This window comes from Lepisma saccharinum, chromosome 1 (assembly GCF_977018435.1).
Source record: "Lepisma saccharinum chromosome 1, izLepSacc3.1, whole genome shotgun sequence".
Taxonomy (NCBI): Eukaryota; Metazoa; Arthropoda; class Insecta; order Zygentoma; family Lepismatidae; genus Lepisma; species Lepisma saccharinum.
The window spans coordinates 18,194,818-18,210,948 of NC_139229.1; the positions used below are offsets into that span (position 1 = coordinate 18,194,818).

The following is a 16,131-nucleotide window of genomic DNA, read 5'->3' on the forward strand; positions in this document are numbered from 1 at the left end:
GAAGTATTGTGGGGAATGTCTTGAGCGTGTCTGTGTGCATTGTTTAGTATTGCGGGCGTATCGGTACTTAGGCAATATCCGATCGATCAAATTAACTGCCGTCTTGCGGAACTAACATGGACGAAATCGCGTGAGAATTCTGGTAGAGTGCGCTCGCCCCCCACAGCATTCGTCGGTTTAGTAATTGAAGCTGGTTAGCGAGTCTACCGTGATTGTGGAGAACGGCGAGCAGTTGCTGCGCGTGCGCTGTAGTCTTGCCCATTGGTCGGAAAGCTGTGCGTGGGTGGAGATCTTTCCACAACGTCAAACGTGGACTCGCTTTGAGTGTAGGGACTGGGATAGTTTGAATATAAGTCTGCTATACCGGTTTCGTTCCCATGCTCGCAAATATAGAGATCACAAGGGGTAAAAATGATTTTTCTCAGGAAATAATAGTGTGTATAGAAGTGTCAATATTTCTTCTGCGTACTACACCTAGGGAACTGCATTCTTGCTGGCTAATGAGGCACTGGCGCCTCGACATCGGTGGGGATGCTTCTTGGCGTGTCTCTCGTCCCCCGGTCTCATCTTCTATCAAACAGGTGGTACTTTTATATCGCAGAAATGCTTTACTGCGGAGTGGTAATCACAGGCCGCTACGACGCCAGGAGTTCAGAGTTCGAATCCCGGTGTGGGCATGGCTATTCTGTGTGAGTGTCCCTTCATCATATCATCACTGATTCTCATCTTGCCAAAAGTGGCAGAAAACGACGATAAATAGCAAAAATAAAATAAAATAAAATGTTTTACTGTGTTACTGGTAAGAAATTCTTCGTAATAATCGTTCCAATAAAGACATGTTTTTGTTTTAAATCGCAGACTCAAATTAGCTAAGGACACAAAGCGGCCTCGATGCAGGCGTACCCATAACCGTTTTACAATATAGTCAATAATGATCATTTTTCAATTTATAACCGCGGAGTAGCATTGTTCAACTTGCAAAATGTGCATTATTTTCGCGACAGAACATTCTAGTGATACTATGTATAGTTTTCATAAAGTTACCTATTTAGAGAATTTTTAGAGCAATGTCAAAAATTGGAAGAGTTCATTTTACAAAGAGTGTAGATAAATACAAAATACCCCCTTCAGTACTCTTGTGAATATTATGACTTTTGTGGTTAAAAACATATAGGATGTGTACGAAATCTCCATACATCTAAAAGTATTACCAATATATACTAGGACAATTCAAAAAGTAAGTTACACCCCCCTGTATAAAACAATCAAAACACATTAGAAAAATAAAATTATTGGACAAGAATGTATGAACATTTAACTTTTTTTCGACATAGTCACCAAGGTATTCCAAATACTTTTCGAATCGTGTGACCAGTTTTTCGATTTCTTGTGTGTAAAAGTTCCGTCCAATTTCAACTGAATTGACTTTTGTGCTATCTTTTAACAATCGCGGCACCCAGTGAGAGCACAGTTTACTATACACCCATCTGGTCATGAATCAGCATACACACTAGCCTAGGATATGTTCAGTTCACTTGCAATCTCTTTTAATTTTCACGTTGTGGTTGGCAAGGATGATTGCATTAAGACGCTCCGTTTTGTCGATAGTGTTCACAGTTGCAGGCTGCCCGACACACTAATCGTCGTTCACGTTCGTTCTTTCCTCTTGGAACACCTGGCACCATTTCCTGATCATGGGGTGTGACATTGCATTCTCACCATACACCTCGACAATTTGGCGATGGATTTCTCTCTGATTATGCCTTCGTGTCCACAAAAGTCGGACGACTGAGAGCAACTCAATGTTGGACGCCAACTCAGTACGACACGCCATACTGACACGGTGACTACTCTCATATTAAAGCATCTGCAGCATGGCTGCTTCGGGTATTGGGAGAATACATTCCGGACAGTACTGTCACCAAGCGTGATTATTTTATCTCTTTTAGTACAGGAACACTGCTCGGGTGTAACTTACTTTTTCATTCGCCCACGTATTATCTCACCAGCCACCAACCTTGACAACAGCGTAAGTTGTTTCAGGCTTAGTAGTGCGTGTTTTTTGCCGCTTAGATTTCCAAACTATATCCTTCCTTATGATGTACCCGCCAGTTCCTGTAAATTAGGATAGCGAAACTGACAAAAATGTGCCGATTAATATTTTATATATTAATTTACAAGTATATTGTATTTCTAACATGTAAAAAATTACAGATTTTTTTGTGGATATAAATTGTAACACAGTATCACCTGTTAGTATAGAGATAAGTTTCTTCATTTGGACGAGGGGATGCTGAAAAGTTCGTAGCCTGACGTAGAAGGAATGCGCTTGGAATGATGAAACTTCATAGTTACTCAAGACATTCCCCTCGAAGCTGAATGCACTTTCTGGCCAGGTGCTCTAACTTTTGCAAACCACTGAGGTTTTTTCCTCGCGCCAATGCACTGTGGCTGTAATCACTTCCTTGTCTTAGGGAATATGACGTCATTTCAGGTGTTTTTTGAGCTGAGGAAACGGAAAGTTGTCCGGTCGGGAGAATAGGGTGGATGATCAAGGCACTGAAAGCCCAGGTCTCACAATTTCTGCTGTGTTGCTGCAGATGGGCAGGGGCATTGTCATGGAGAAACAGGACACCCTTTTCGAGTTCGATGCTGAGCGGACATTGTCACTTAATAAACCTGAAACAACAAGAAAGCTGGTTAATCATGCAATGTCTGCTGGTACAGTGTCTCTCAAAAGTTTTAGGACAACGACATTTTAAACTAGGCAACCCAATTTACACAAGGCGTTGGTGGGTTGCGTGTAGAGTTAGGCTCAATTTCAGGGTTGCCACATGCACAATAGATATTTATAAAATACGCGAAAGGAATAAAAACAAGTAATATTGTATAAAATTATTAAAAATATCACTATTATATCGGAAGTGACAAAATTCTTTCTGAAAAAAAAATAGGTCTTCTATTATTTCATCGCTGATGAGTCTACAGAAAGGTAAAGAGGTGAGAGAAAACTAAAGGTTACAAAGGAGAGAAGAAAGAGAAAGCGAAAGGAGAAGAGGAAAAGTAGAGGAGAGAAGAAAGAGAGGATAGACGAGGAAACTAGATGTAGTGAAGAGAATGGAAAATGATTCTAGGAGAGATGAGGAGAATGGAGCAAAGAAGAGAGAAGAGGAGACGAGAAGAGGGGAGTGGAGTGTAAAGTAAAGGAGAGAAAATGAGAAGAACGAAAAGAAGGGGAGAAGAGTGCAGTGGAGTCGGAAATCTAAGACAGGAGAGGAGATACGAGGAGTGGAGATGAGTGGGATGGAGATAAGATGCGAGAAAGGTAGGGAAGGCGATATGAGATAAAAGCAGAGCGAGCAGAAGGAGGGGAGAGGAGAAGGAGAAGAGAAGAACAGAAGGGACTGAGGAGAAGAAGTAGTTGCAGAAAATATCGTCTCAGCGTCAAGAATTGATGCATTGGTCTTATTATCGACATTCAATAACATTTTGAAATGTATTGGAGAATGTATTAGATCGGTTCGAAATGCCTTTTGGCTTAGTTCAGAGCAAGTTAAAATCTTCCATGTAAGATCTTTGATTTTACCTGCGATTATACCTCTAAAAACATGTGTGTAATTTGAATATTTATAAGAATTATCCCATTTTTGTCCACTTCTCGGTTCGTTGAAATTGAGATTTTGTAATGTAATATTTCCCCTCCCCCCATCGTTAATTCCAAACTGAATCATTCCGTTTCACACGGCGTGGACAATGAACACAATGGGATAGGTCTAAAACTTACGAAAATTTTCTGCCACCGGAAGGGTTTGAACCTACGACCACCAGATTGACAGTCCTGAACGGTAAACACTACCCTACAAGCTTTCGCACCTGAAAGTAAGTAGAAGGAGCTGACCAATGTGAAATGTAGATGCAACTCTCCTCCTACATATAATGTGCAAAGAATACTTGTTTGCAACAAAGAAAACGAAGGTAGTACGACTCGGCGAAAACATTTAATGGAGAATTGCACATGATGAAAACTTTTCATTCGATATTTGCGGAGGTATCCTTGCATTGAACTCGAGTGGGAAAAGGGGTAAAATTAGTATGTCCTGAATTGCCACAAATATAAATAGTTATTTCATTAATATTTGTCAATGTCTTTGAAGCAGTACACAATTATCGTTAGAGTATCATAATTCACGATCTTATACATGAAAATATCCCTTTGAATGTGTGTCAATTCATTTATTTGTTTATTTTTTTTATAAATTCCATATGCAGAACAATGTAGCCACTATACACTGCTATTACAAATAATGTTACCATGCTCTCTACACCTAGTATGGAGGATCGAACTTGGAACCGTTAGCAGCCCAATCGAGAACTCTAACCACTATACCACGCCCTTACCTTCGATTGAAACAATAAGTTTTAAGTATTCTGTCCCTCCAATATTGTAAATGTCGTTGCGTAGTATGTAGTTGAACTTTTACTTTAATTTTGAATTGCTTTCTTGTAGTATAGCACAGTGGATTCCAACTTCAAAAGGTCCGAGGGCCAAAATTATTTCCAGCAGTTGATTGGCGGACCGCATTTTTTTTTGGGGGGGGGGAATTAAAAATTGCAAAGATTGTAAGTACTGAACAGAAAATTGAGGCCGATCTGCTTCATTCATTAAAGTTGGAATGTCCACTTCAATTTCTATATTTGAAAATCTCAGAAGGTAAAGCAGTGAAGAATCTGCCAGTCGGCTTCTGTAGCGGTTCTTGATGAACTTCATTGAAAAAAAAAAAACACTTTCACACTTGTATGTGCTGCCGAACATCGATGTCATTATTTGCCCAAAACTACGAAGGTTTGGAAAGCGTTCCTTTGAAAGGTATTCGAAAAACTCTGGCCCCTTTTCTTGCCTACAATTCAAGTAGGAGAGAAAAGCTTTTTGTTCTTCGATATTAACGCCAAGAGGATTGCTAAATAGCTGGATGATGCTTTTAAGTTCTTCAAAATCTTTAAATCTAGAGTCAAACTCGTCCATTATTTCTTTAATATTTGAACTGAATTCAGAAAAGTCCAGTGTTTCTTCATCTTCTGCTAGCCGCCAACAGCTTGGAAAATGGACCAGCTTATTCCTCTCCAAAGTAACGTTGAAAATCTTCAGTTTATTACGATTCCCTGCAATTCCGCATAGCGAAGAGGTGGGAAGCGGGCAAGTTCATTCCGCATAGCGAAGGGGTTGAATGCATGGTGTGAAGAGAACGTTACCTCACTTTAGATTCTTCTGATGATCATTATTGACTGCAAAATCAATTCTACCTGTGATATTGTCTTTCTTCACAGAGCTTCCGTTCATTTAACAGCAAAAATAGAACGTATAAAATTACATGAAATTAATGTATTTTGCAAACAAGCTCCGCGGGCCGCAAAAAAAGGCATCGCGGGCCGCCAGTTGGAAACCCCTGGTATAGCAGATATCTTCGAGAAATAATTTTCGAAGTGATGAAGAAAAACGAGAATATTGGTAGTTGCGAAAATGCGAGTTATTTCTTCTAACTTATTATTGTGATTAGACATTATTAATGGAAAATATCTACAGGCTTGAACATTGCAGGACGATATTCTTTTACTGTGATACTGCAACAGACGAAATGCTTGTTTACTGACGCAAGTGTCGTGTTCAGAACAGTCTTATGAAATGTAGTTACTGTTGCGTAAGGTAACACGAAATAATTGCACCGTTTGCAAACTACCAAATCTGCGCAACGTTAGACGTAAACAGGCGGAAAATTTTATTCATAAAATCACTTCACATTTGACAGTATTTGTCAAGAGAGACTAGTGGGACACGATGTTAAGGTGCTGGAGTAAAGGCTTCTTATTTTTCTTCCTCGAAGAACAACATTTTTTAAAGTAGAGAAACAGTCGTTCTGCTCTTTCTTATTTCTTTTAAATTCTTCCACATTCCTTTAATTGTTTAAAAATAAATAACAATATTGCTTGCATTTCTGTCATTGACGTAGACCATGCCCATACGCAGGATTTCTTTGAGGGAGGGCCCAGACCCAAATATATATATGAGAGGGCTGTTGCGCAAATAATATTATTATTATATAAGAGAGAGAGAGAGAGAGAGGGAGAGAGAGAGAGAGACAGATATTACAAAATTGTTCAAATAGTGCGAGCGCCATTGAAAAGTCATGATAATTCTATGTTTAGAAAATAATATATTTATAAATTAAATGTTGCGTACTAGGAATTATTATTACAATAAAGAACATGTCTAATTGTGAGTTATGAAAAAGCAATAATAAAGAGACATTCTCGCATCACGATTGCAGTTCGAAAAAGTCAGGACAGGGATTGAAAGTAACGCACTGTCCTGACTAAATCGCTGAATCGGACGTCTGGTAGCCTTGCATCAATGATTAGAAAACTTAAACTACCCAATATTGCAGCCTGAAGACTTTTGCGCAAGAAACAGATTCATTTATGTAAGAACAAAATTGAAATTTTTACACATTTCTAAAATCGACGATGTTATTTTCGTAGTTATTGGATTGATAGGTTCACATTTAAATATTTTTTCAGGGTTCGAAGGGGGCATGATGCCCATGCCCCCCCACCCCCCTGGGTACTGGCCTGAAGTAGACAGTGGGAGAGAAATTTTGGAGATTCTTTCTATTAAATTTATTATTTACATCCACCTTATGCTCAGATAGGTTTATTGACAATCGTGAACTTTTCGTTTAATAGATAATATTTGATTTTAAACGACGGGAGAATATTGGTCAAATTTCCTTTCGTGCTCTTTTGAGAGAATATATACTTCTACAATACCAATCGCGTTCGGAAACGGTGAAAAACAATGACTTGGTTTTCAAAGGCAGACAAGCTTGGTAGCGTAGCTTGCTCGCGTTCAAGGTGACTCACTCACGCTATTCAAGGCCGCTTCTTATCGCAAAACATCGTCGATGCACAGTGTCTGCACCCAGCAAGTTACAAGTGACCAGAGTCGAATTTGAAAGAGAATCTGAAGAATGATAGATTTCATCAGAGGCGACTAGGTGGGCACTAGCTCAATATGCAATAGTTTAAGTCATAATTTCTGACAAACAAGAAATCTTATTGAATAAGTATTTGGGATAGTAATACGTGTATCCGCTCCTTTTTAACAATGTAAGCTCGAAGACAATCTGTATTCCATTTGTTTATATTGGCAAATTGGTCAAACGGAGTTTATTATAAGGAACTATTTCGTAGATTTCCCAGGTTCGATCCTCCATACTAGGGGTTCTTTTTTTAATTCTCATTTTATTATAAACAAGAGCATGGTAACATTATTTGTAATAGCAGTGTGTAGTGGCTACATTTTTCTGCATGTGGAATTTATAACTAACTAACTAACTAACTCCCTAGCCTTCTTAAACCCGAAGGTTCATGGCTGCAGCAACACAGGCCTTCCATCTTTCCCTATCTTGAGCAAGTTCTATATACTCTTTTCCATCCCTACCGATTTCCCTTAGGTCCATCTCAACGTTGTCCCTCCATCTTCGTCTTGGCCTTCCTACAGGTCTCTTACCATCAGGTTTCCCAACAAGAATCCTGTAAACTCCTCTTTCCTCTCCCATTCGTGCCACATGGCCTGCCCACCTAAGTCTTCTTGATTTAATTATTCTAATAATATCTGGACATCAATACAAATTATGTAGTTCTAAATTATGTAACTTTCTCCACTCACCTGTCTCCTCATTTCTTTTACAGTACCCGCCCAAATTATATCATATTTTGGTTTTTTGAGGATAACTTATTTGAGCCTACTTCAATTCATCTGCTAATTTCGACATATTATTAGTGAGGTATATCACACAGTTGAAACAGGTATACAGCATCGAGAACTCATTTTGAAATTTTACAGAATTTATTTTGTCATTTTGGGTAAAGCAGCAAAAAACTAGTCATCATTATTACACTCAAAAGTAGCCTACTATGCCTACTCTGCTGTGCTCTAACAACTTCAAAGTGAACAATCAGTTAATACTTCGCAGGAAATCCCTTGCTATCAATCACAGCCTAGCATTTACGTGGCATGGAATCGAGGAGAGTATCGATGACAGACTGGTCGATCTTCTCCCACTCCTCCTTCAGCTGTCTGAACTTCTCATCCGCAGAAGTGGCTCTGGTGCCTCGGAGACGTCGGCTGAGCTCCTCCCAGAGGTGTTCTATGGGGTTCAGATCGGGACTCTGGCTGGGCCACTCCATAACTGGCACTCTGCGCTGTGCGAACCACACCGTGACGTCCTTCGATCGGTGCTTAGAGTCATTGTCTTGTTGGAAAACCTAACTTCTGCCCATGCTGCGACGAGCCCACGGCAGCATGATTTTTTCCAGGATGTTCTTGAAGACATGCCGATCCATGATTCCATTGATGCGTTCCAGTGGGCCAGTGCTGAGGGAAGAGAAGCACCCCCACACCATGACTGATCCACCACCGTGCTTGACTGTAGGGAGCTGATACTTATGGTGAAATCTGGTGCCTGTAGGACGTCGTACCCACTGTGTATCGTCAGTCCCGAACAGCAGATACTTCGATTCGTCACTCCAGATTACGGTATTCCACTCACGACAAGTCCACTTCAGATGTGCCTTGGCCCACTTTACACGTGCCTTCTTATTCTTCTCGGAGACAAGCAGTTTCTTAACTGGCCAACGTTCATTCAGTCTGGCAGCCTTCAGCCTCTTCTGTATCGTCCGTATGAATGACTGGACTCGCTAGTTCCCGCCCAATATCCACTGCAGTAAGTCGGGGATTCTCCTGAGACATATCCTAACCACGACACGGTCTGTGATGCATGGTCTCCCAGTCTTCTCCTTCTTTATGTATCCTCCGTGGACCCGCCACCGCTTCAGAAGTTTGCTCACAGCCGACTGGCTGATCTAAAACTGCTCTGCCAGCTCCTTCTGAGTCCTCCCTTGGCAATGGCCTGCCACAATCGCATCTTGTTGCACCTTGGTGAGATCGAGCACTTGCTTTGTTTTACCCATCACTGAAATGATAATTATAATACATTTCAACAAAACAATTACAGATTGAGATAGAAAAACACTTCTAAAATGAAGATTTAAAAAATACGGAAAATCGCCATTTTCGAAAATCAGCGAAAAATTCAATTCTGCTTTTTACCATTGCACGCCACGCTGGTGGCTACGGTAACATAATAGACAGTTCAAAGTGTAGTGAAAATTTCACAGAGATCGGGTAAGTCCCCAAAAAATTATCCTCAGAAAACCTGAATATGATATAATTTGGGCGGGTACTGTAGGTCCAAAGATTTTCCTAAGGATTTTATTTTCAAATACTCTCAATTTATCTTCCTCTTTCAATGTAAGGGACCAAGTTTCACATCCATATAATACTACAGGCAAATTTACTGTTTTGTATATTTTAACTTTTAGTTTCTTAGATATTAACCCAGAAGACAAAAGTTTATGAAGAGAGAAGTAACATGCATTTCCTGAATTAAGCCTACTTTTTATTTCCTCTTTAATATAATTTTCATTTGTTAATATTACTCCTAAGTATTTGAATTTGGAAACTGGTTCAAACGAGTTGTTATCAATAATTAGATTTTGATTATTACCTAACACTTGGTTTCGGCCAGTAAGCATATATTTAGTTTTCTCTTTGTTAACTTCCAAACCTATCTCTTTAGCAGTTTTGAAAAATATTTTAGCATTATTCTTAATTGTATTCACATCACCCCCAGTAAGTCTACATCATCTGCATATGCTAACAACTGAGTCACACCATTTAATTTTAGTCCTTCTTTAGTTTCTTTTACCTTCCTTACAGCATATTCTAAGGCAAAATTAAAGAGCAATGGAGATAATGCATCTCCTTGTTTTAACCCATCAAGAATTGTAAATTTGTCAGACATATTAATACCCACACGAAGTTTACTTTCTGTTTCACTGGTGCATATCTTTATCATACTAACAAGCTTCTTAGGTATTCCAAACTCTACTAATATATTATAAATTTATCTCTTTTGACCGAATCATATGCTTTTTTGAAATCAATGAATAGCTGATGGACATTTTGATTATATTCCCACTTTTTTTCAAGTGTCTGTCTGATGTGAAAAATCTGATCTGTAGTTGATCTGTTACGTTTAAATCCACATTGATAATCACATATAATTTCATTAGCATATGGGGTTAGTCTTGTTAAAAGAATGTTAGATAATATTTTATATGTTCTTGAGAGTAGAGAAATTCCACGATAATTATTGCAGTTCATTTTATCACCTTTTTTAAACACAGGAACAATTATGGATTCTTTCCACTGTTGAGGGATTTCTTCTTTATTCCATATTAAACAAATTAATTTATGAATTTGACATATTAATGAATTTCCACCATATTTAATTAACTCAGCTGGTATTAAATCAATGTCCGGTGCTTTGTTATTCTTTAGCCTTTTAATAGCATCTTTAACTTCAGTCAAGTTAGGTTCTGGAACTAAAGGTTCTGCTGTGTGGACTTCATTTACTTCTGATTTATCTCCTACATGAACATTTAAAAGGTCATTAAAGTAGTTCTTCCATCTATTTAGAATATCACTTGGGTCAGCTAGAAAATCACCGTCTTTATCTTTTATCAAGTTTACTTTAGGTTGCCACCCCTTTCTAAACTCATTTACACCTTTATATAAATCTCTGATATTTTTGTTTTTGCTGTTTGTTTCAATTTCGTTAATTTTGCTTTTCAAGTAATCTCTTTTTTTACTTCTAAACGTGTGGTTAACTTCTCCCTTTATTCTATTATAATTGTTTAGATTTGTATCATCAGAGTTATTTAACCACCTAAGTCTAGCCTGATTTCTTATTTCTATTAGATTATGACATTCATTATCAAACCATGGCTTACTTTTTCTCGGTTTATGGTATCCTATACTTTCTTTAGCTGCTGATTCTATTGCATTACGTATGTGCTACCAATTCTTATTTACGTCTGTTTCATTTATATTTTCATCATCATTTAAATCCTGCAAAACATCAAATCTATTTGACAGCTTAATTTGGTAATCTTTCTTAATTGTTTCATCAGTAAACTTTCCTCTATCAAATTTTAGAACTTTTAGATTTTGTTGCTTATGATTTATCACTGAGAGTCTTTCTCTTAATTTAGCAATTACTAAATAATGGTCACTGGCACAGTCAGCACCTCTATGAGTACGAACGTCAATTATACTAGTATGCCTTCTCTTATCAATGAGAATATGATCTATCTGATTATGAGTTTTACCATCTGGAGAAGACCAGGTATATTTATGGATATCTTTATGTTTAAAAGTGTACTTTTCACAATTAAATTCTTTGAGGTTGCAAAAGTAATCAATCTTATACCATTATCATTACTTCATTCATGAAGACTTTCTTTACCAATCGTTGGTTTAAATGTCTCTTCTTTGCCAATGTGTGCATTACAGTCACCTAACATATCATACTGAGAAAATTTATCAAAGACCTGTTCTAACTCTGTATAAAAATCATCTTTATCATCTTTATCTTCCGTTGGTGCATGTATGTTTATTAAAATAATTTTACACCACCTACCCTGTAAAACTGCATATGATATCCTATCATTAATAAATTCTATTTTTTTAAGAGCCGAGATAATTCTATTATTTATGAAAAAGCCTGTTCCAAAATTATGATTTTCAGTACCACCATAGAAAAAAGTATAATTTTTAGTTTTACAATTCCCTTCTCCTGGCCACCTAACTTCCTGGACAGCTACTACATCTAATTTATACTTAACTATCTCATTAACTGTACCCTGAAATGCCCCAGGCCGGTAAAGGCTCAGAATATTCCAGGTACCTAATTTAATATCCTTATTCCTAATGTAGATCTTATCCTTAGTCCAGGGACCTCCCAAAGTAGTCCCCACCCGGAGATCCGAACGGGGGACTATTTTACCTCCGGAATATTTTACCTTGGGAACATCCATGGCCTTATATTGCTGTTTCTTGACATTTTTTTTTACAGTGCAGAGTTGTCAGCTCTACGCCTAACCCCCAATATGAATGGAGGAACTACTACACAAGACAAACACAATTTATATATATAAAAAAACAAATGAATGAATTGACACATTGACAAATATTAATGAAATAACTATTTACATTTGTGGCAATTCAGGACATACTAATTTTACCCCTTTTCCCACTCGAGTTCAATGCAAGGATACCTCCGCAAATATCGAATGAAAAGTTTTCATCATGTGCAATTCTCCATTAAATGTTTTCGCCGAGTCGTACTACCTTCGTTTTCTTTGTTGCAAACAAGTATTCTTTGCACATTATATGTAGGAGGAGAGTTGCATCTACATTTCACATTGGTCAGCTCCTTCTACTTACTTTCAGGTGCGAAAGCTTGTAGGGTAGTGTTTACCGTTCAGGACTGTCAATCTGGTGGTCGTAGGTTCAAACCCTTCCGGTGGCAGAAAATTTTCGTAAGTTTTAGACCTATCCCATTGTGTTCATTGTCCACGCCGTGTGAAACGGAATGATTCAGTTTGGAATTAACGATGGGGGTAGGGGAAATATTACATTACAAAATCTCAATTTCAACGAACCGAGAAGTGGACAAAAATGGGATAATTCTTATAAATATTCAAATTACACACATGTTTTTAGAGGTATAATCGCAGGTAAAATCAAAGATCTTACATGGAAGATTTTAACTTGCTCTGAACTAAGCCAAAAGGCATTTCGAACCGATCTAATACATTCTCCAATACATTTCAAAATGTTATTGAATGTCGATAATTTGACCAATGCATCAATTCTTGACGCTGAGACGATATTTTCTGCAACTACTTCTTCTCTTCAGTCCCTTCTGTTCTTCTCTTCTCCTTCTCCTCTCCCCTCCTTCTGCTCGCTCTGCTTTTATCTCATATCGCCTTCCCTACCTTTCTCGCATCTTATCTCCATCCCACTCATCTCCACTCCTCGTATCTCCTCTCCTGTCTTAGATTTCCGACTCCACTGCACTTTTCTCCCCTTCTTTTCGTTCTTCTCATTTTCTCTCCTTTACTTTAAACTCCACTCCCCTCTTCTCGTCTCCTCTTCTCTCTTCTTTGCTCCATTCTCCTCATCTCTCCTAGAATCATTTTCCATTCTCTTCACTACATCTAGTTTCCTCGTCTATCCTCTCTTTCTTCTCTCCTCTACTTTTCCTCTTCTCCTTTCGCTTTCTCTTTCTTCTCTCCTTTGTCACCTTTAGTTTTCTCTCACCTCTTTACCTTTCTGTAGACTCATCAGCGATGAAATAATAGAAGACCTATTTTTTTTTTCAGAAAGAATTTTGTCACTTCCGATATAATAGTGATATTTTTAATAATTTTATACAATATTACTTGTTTTTATTCCTTTCGCGTATTTTATAAATATCTATTGTGCATGTGGCAACCCTGAAATTGAGCCTAACTCTACACGCAACCCACCAACGCCTTGTGTAAATTGGGTTGCCTAGTTTAAAATGTCGTTGTCCTAAAACTTTTGAGAGACACTGTACAAGGATATGTACTTTCAAGACATAATGTGACCTTCCTCTAAACAGTTTGGGAACTTGGTCGGGCTACGAACCTTTCAGCATCCCCTCGTATGATTGTAATTCATGTTAATCTGCATTTGCATTGCCTGTAATTTGTTTCTTCTTTCTTCCTTCTACAGGGTGGATGACGAAGATAAGGAGAACATGTTAACGGACAATGACAACCTAACTCTACAGCCTTTTGGCGATCGGAACAGAAACTCGGGTAAGTTCTTTTTTCTTTAATGTCAGTAATGTGGTGATTGTTCCTACATGTTTATGTCAATTTTCATAAAGACTCGCCCAGAACTCGAAATGCGAATCTCTTCTGGTGCATCACTCGACAGAGTCAAACCTGTGATTTTAATTTCTTTGAAATGATCGTGCCTGGTATTTTCAATTCATGCATTTTTTTTTTTTTTGCATATTTTGATGCACCAAAGTGAATCATTGACAGTTTATGAACTTTAATGTGTTATTATTGGAGTCAACATATGTGTGACAATTGATATACTCTCTAGGTTATATGCCTGTCTCACTAACACACTGGCCAAAAACTGTACTGCAGATCACCGTGAACAACAATTTCAAGAATTACATATTCCAAGATACAATGGGATTAGGCCATAAGTTTTTAATGACATACTGCGAATTTGGCGAAGTTCTGACGGTACGAAATGCCTTTAACGACGTTTCTTTTCAGGGGACAAAAAAGAAGCGAAATTCTGTTCACGCGAAAAGTTGTTAACGCCTCTCCTGATTCAGTAATACATTTAAAATGTTAAATTTAAAAGCAGAATACCAATGTAAAGGTATTCACCCAGTATTGTGAAAATTACTTCAGAGTACAGTCACTGGGAATGGCATCGATACTCATCTCAAGTACAGTGCAATTACTTCGTGCCAGCGAGCCAAGAACGCAGTCCAAGTCGAACCACATGCGGTCTTCGCGTGGAGGCGTCCACATCGGGGTCTCTGCCCGCAAGAAAGGCAGCCCGAAATCAGTTTCAAGGTGAAGGACAGACTGCCATCGAGAATCCGTCAGAACATGTTTGATATCTGTCCTTACAAACTGTCCTGTCCACAAAAACAAGCAAATAATGATTACATCATCACTTCCCGATAGCATAGTGGTAACGTCAAGGTGTTCCGGGTTCGATTTCCGGTGGAGGCACATAGTGGTACGGATTCCACTTTAAACTGAGGTCTACCAGCACCGATTAGACTGGGCACAGAGTGGACTTAAAACTCAACTCAAAGAAACAACAGCCCGAAGAGGACAGGCCACTTACAAAGAGAGGGCACGACTTTGGAAATTGAGTTTGGGATGGGTCTTCGTGTAATGGTAGGGTACCCTATAGGTATTAATATGCCAAGGTACTAGCACACACTAGCCAGCCATTTCCGAGAAAACGCGCTTGAAGTTTTCCATGCGCGCCTCATTAAGCAAAGATATTGTCCACCTGCCAAGTGGTCCGCCTGTCATTTCAATAATAGTTGTACTAATACGTGTAATAACAATAATAAAGCACTAAAGAAAATTTCGTATGTATTGTTGACTTTGAGAACGACATATATTGAACTTTGACCGCTCAAAGATGTTATTGCCAATACATAGCCGAATGATTGGCTCCTTAGGAGCCATCACACTCGCAATATTCAACATTCCTGTACCACCTATCATGATACGATAGGTACTAGATATGTTGCATCTCTGCCAAGAGAAATGATTGCAAAACACAAAAATACCAGTTGTTTATTTGCTCTCGATTCATTGTGTTGTTATGAATACTGTGTCGATAGATTTTGTGCGTCTTTGGCTGCTGGACCTGTGTGTCCATTAAATGCTAGAACATGAACACCTCAACTGCCTTGAGGAAAAGCGACCAAAGTAGAGACAACCACACGATTTCTCTCACGAGGAGATTCTTAGGTGAATTTCTTCTGCACGAGTTGTATTTGCGGTTCATTTCCTCCGGTTCCAGTTCTGCTTCATTATTAAGATGGAGTTTCTTAAGAGAAAGATTTTCTCATTTCCTTAGAATAGTTTGGAGGGGCACATACAATCGACGCTCCGGATTGAGTTCATTTCTTTCTGAAGCGACTTCCAATATTGAGACTGTCTTCCATGACATGGCGGGTGGAAAAAAGAATCAATTTGCCTTCCAATAAAGAACACTCGCGGTAGGTAGCCCGGGGCAAGAAAAGCCGAGAGAGGGAAGGATAGAAATGTTCTTGTGAGTTTCCGTGACCGCCCGAGAGAATGACACGCTAAGTCGTCACGAGAGGCGTAATCCTTATCCCAGAGCAGCTTTTGGCTACCGGCTTTTATCCCCAACTGCCCGTTTTCTGTCACTTCTGGAGTAGTGTTGGACTTCTTGAGAAAGTGGTTATACCGCAGGTTGAAAAGTCTGTTACCGCACTATTACAAAGGAGTTCGCCGCCGTGCTGCGGCGCAGTAACGAGCTCTCCGCTCAGCACATGAACTTTTTGGTGGGTGGTCAAATTATCACCCGTGGAAAACCAGCTTGTTCTGGCTAGAATAATC

The 16,131-nt window shown here is 38.8% G+C and overlaps 1 protein-coding gene across 1 annotated transcript in view; it reads left to right on the top strand.

Annotated features, from left to right (window-relative positions):
* Positions 1-16,131, top strand: part of LOC145993289 (F-box only protein 32) — a 249,841-nt gene that overhangs the window by 105,044 nt on the left and 128,666 nt on the right. The window contains exon 4 of the mRNA XM_083129427.1: positions 13,724-13,809. Coding sequence (XP_082985553.1) covers positions 13,724-13,809 — 86 coding nt within the window. The remainder of the gene's footprint in view (positions 1-13,723; positions 13,810-16,131) is intronic.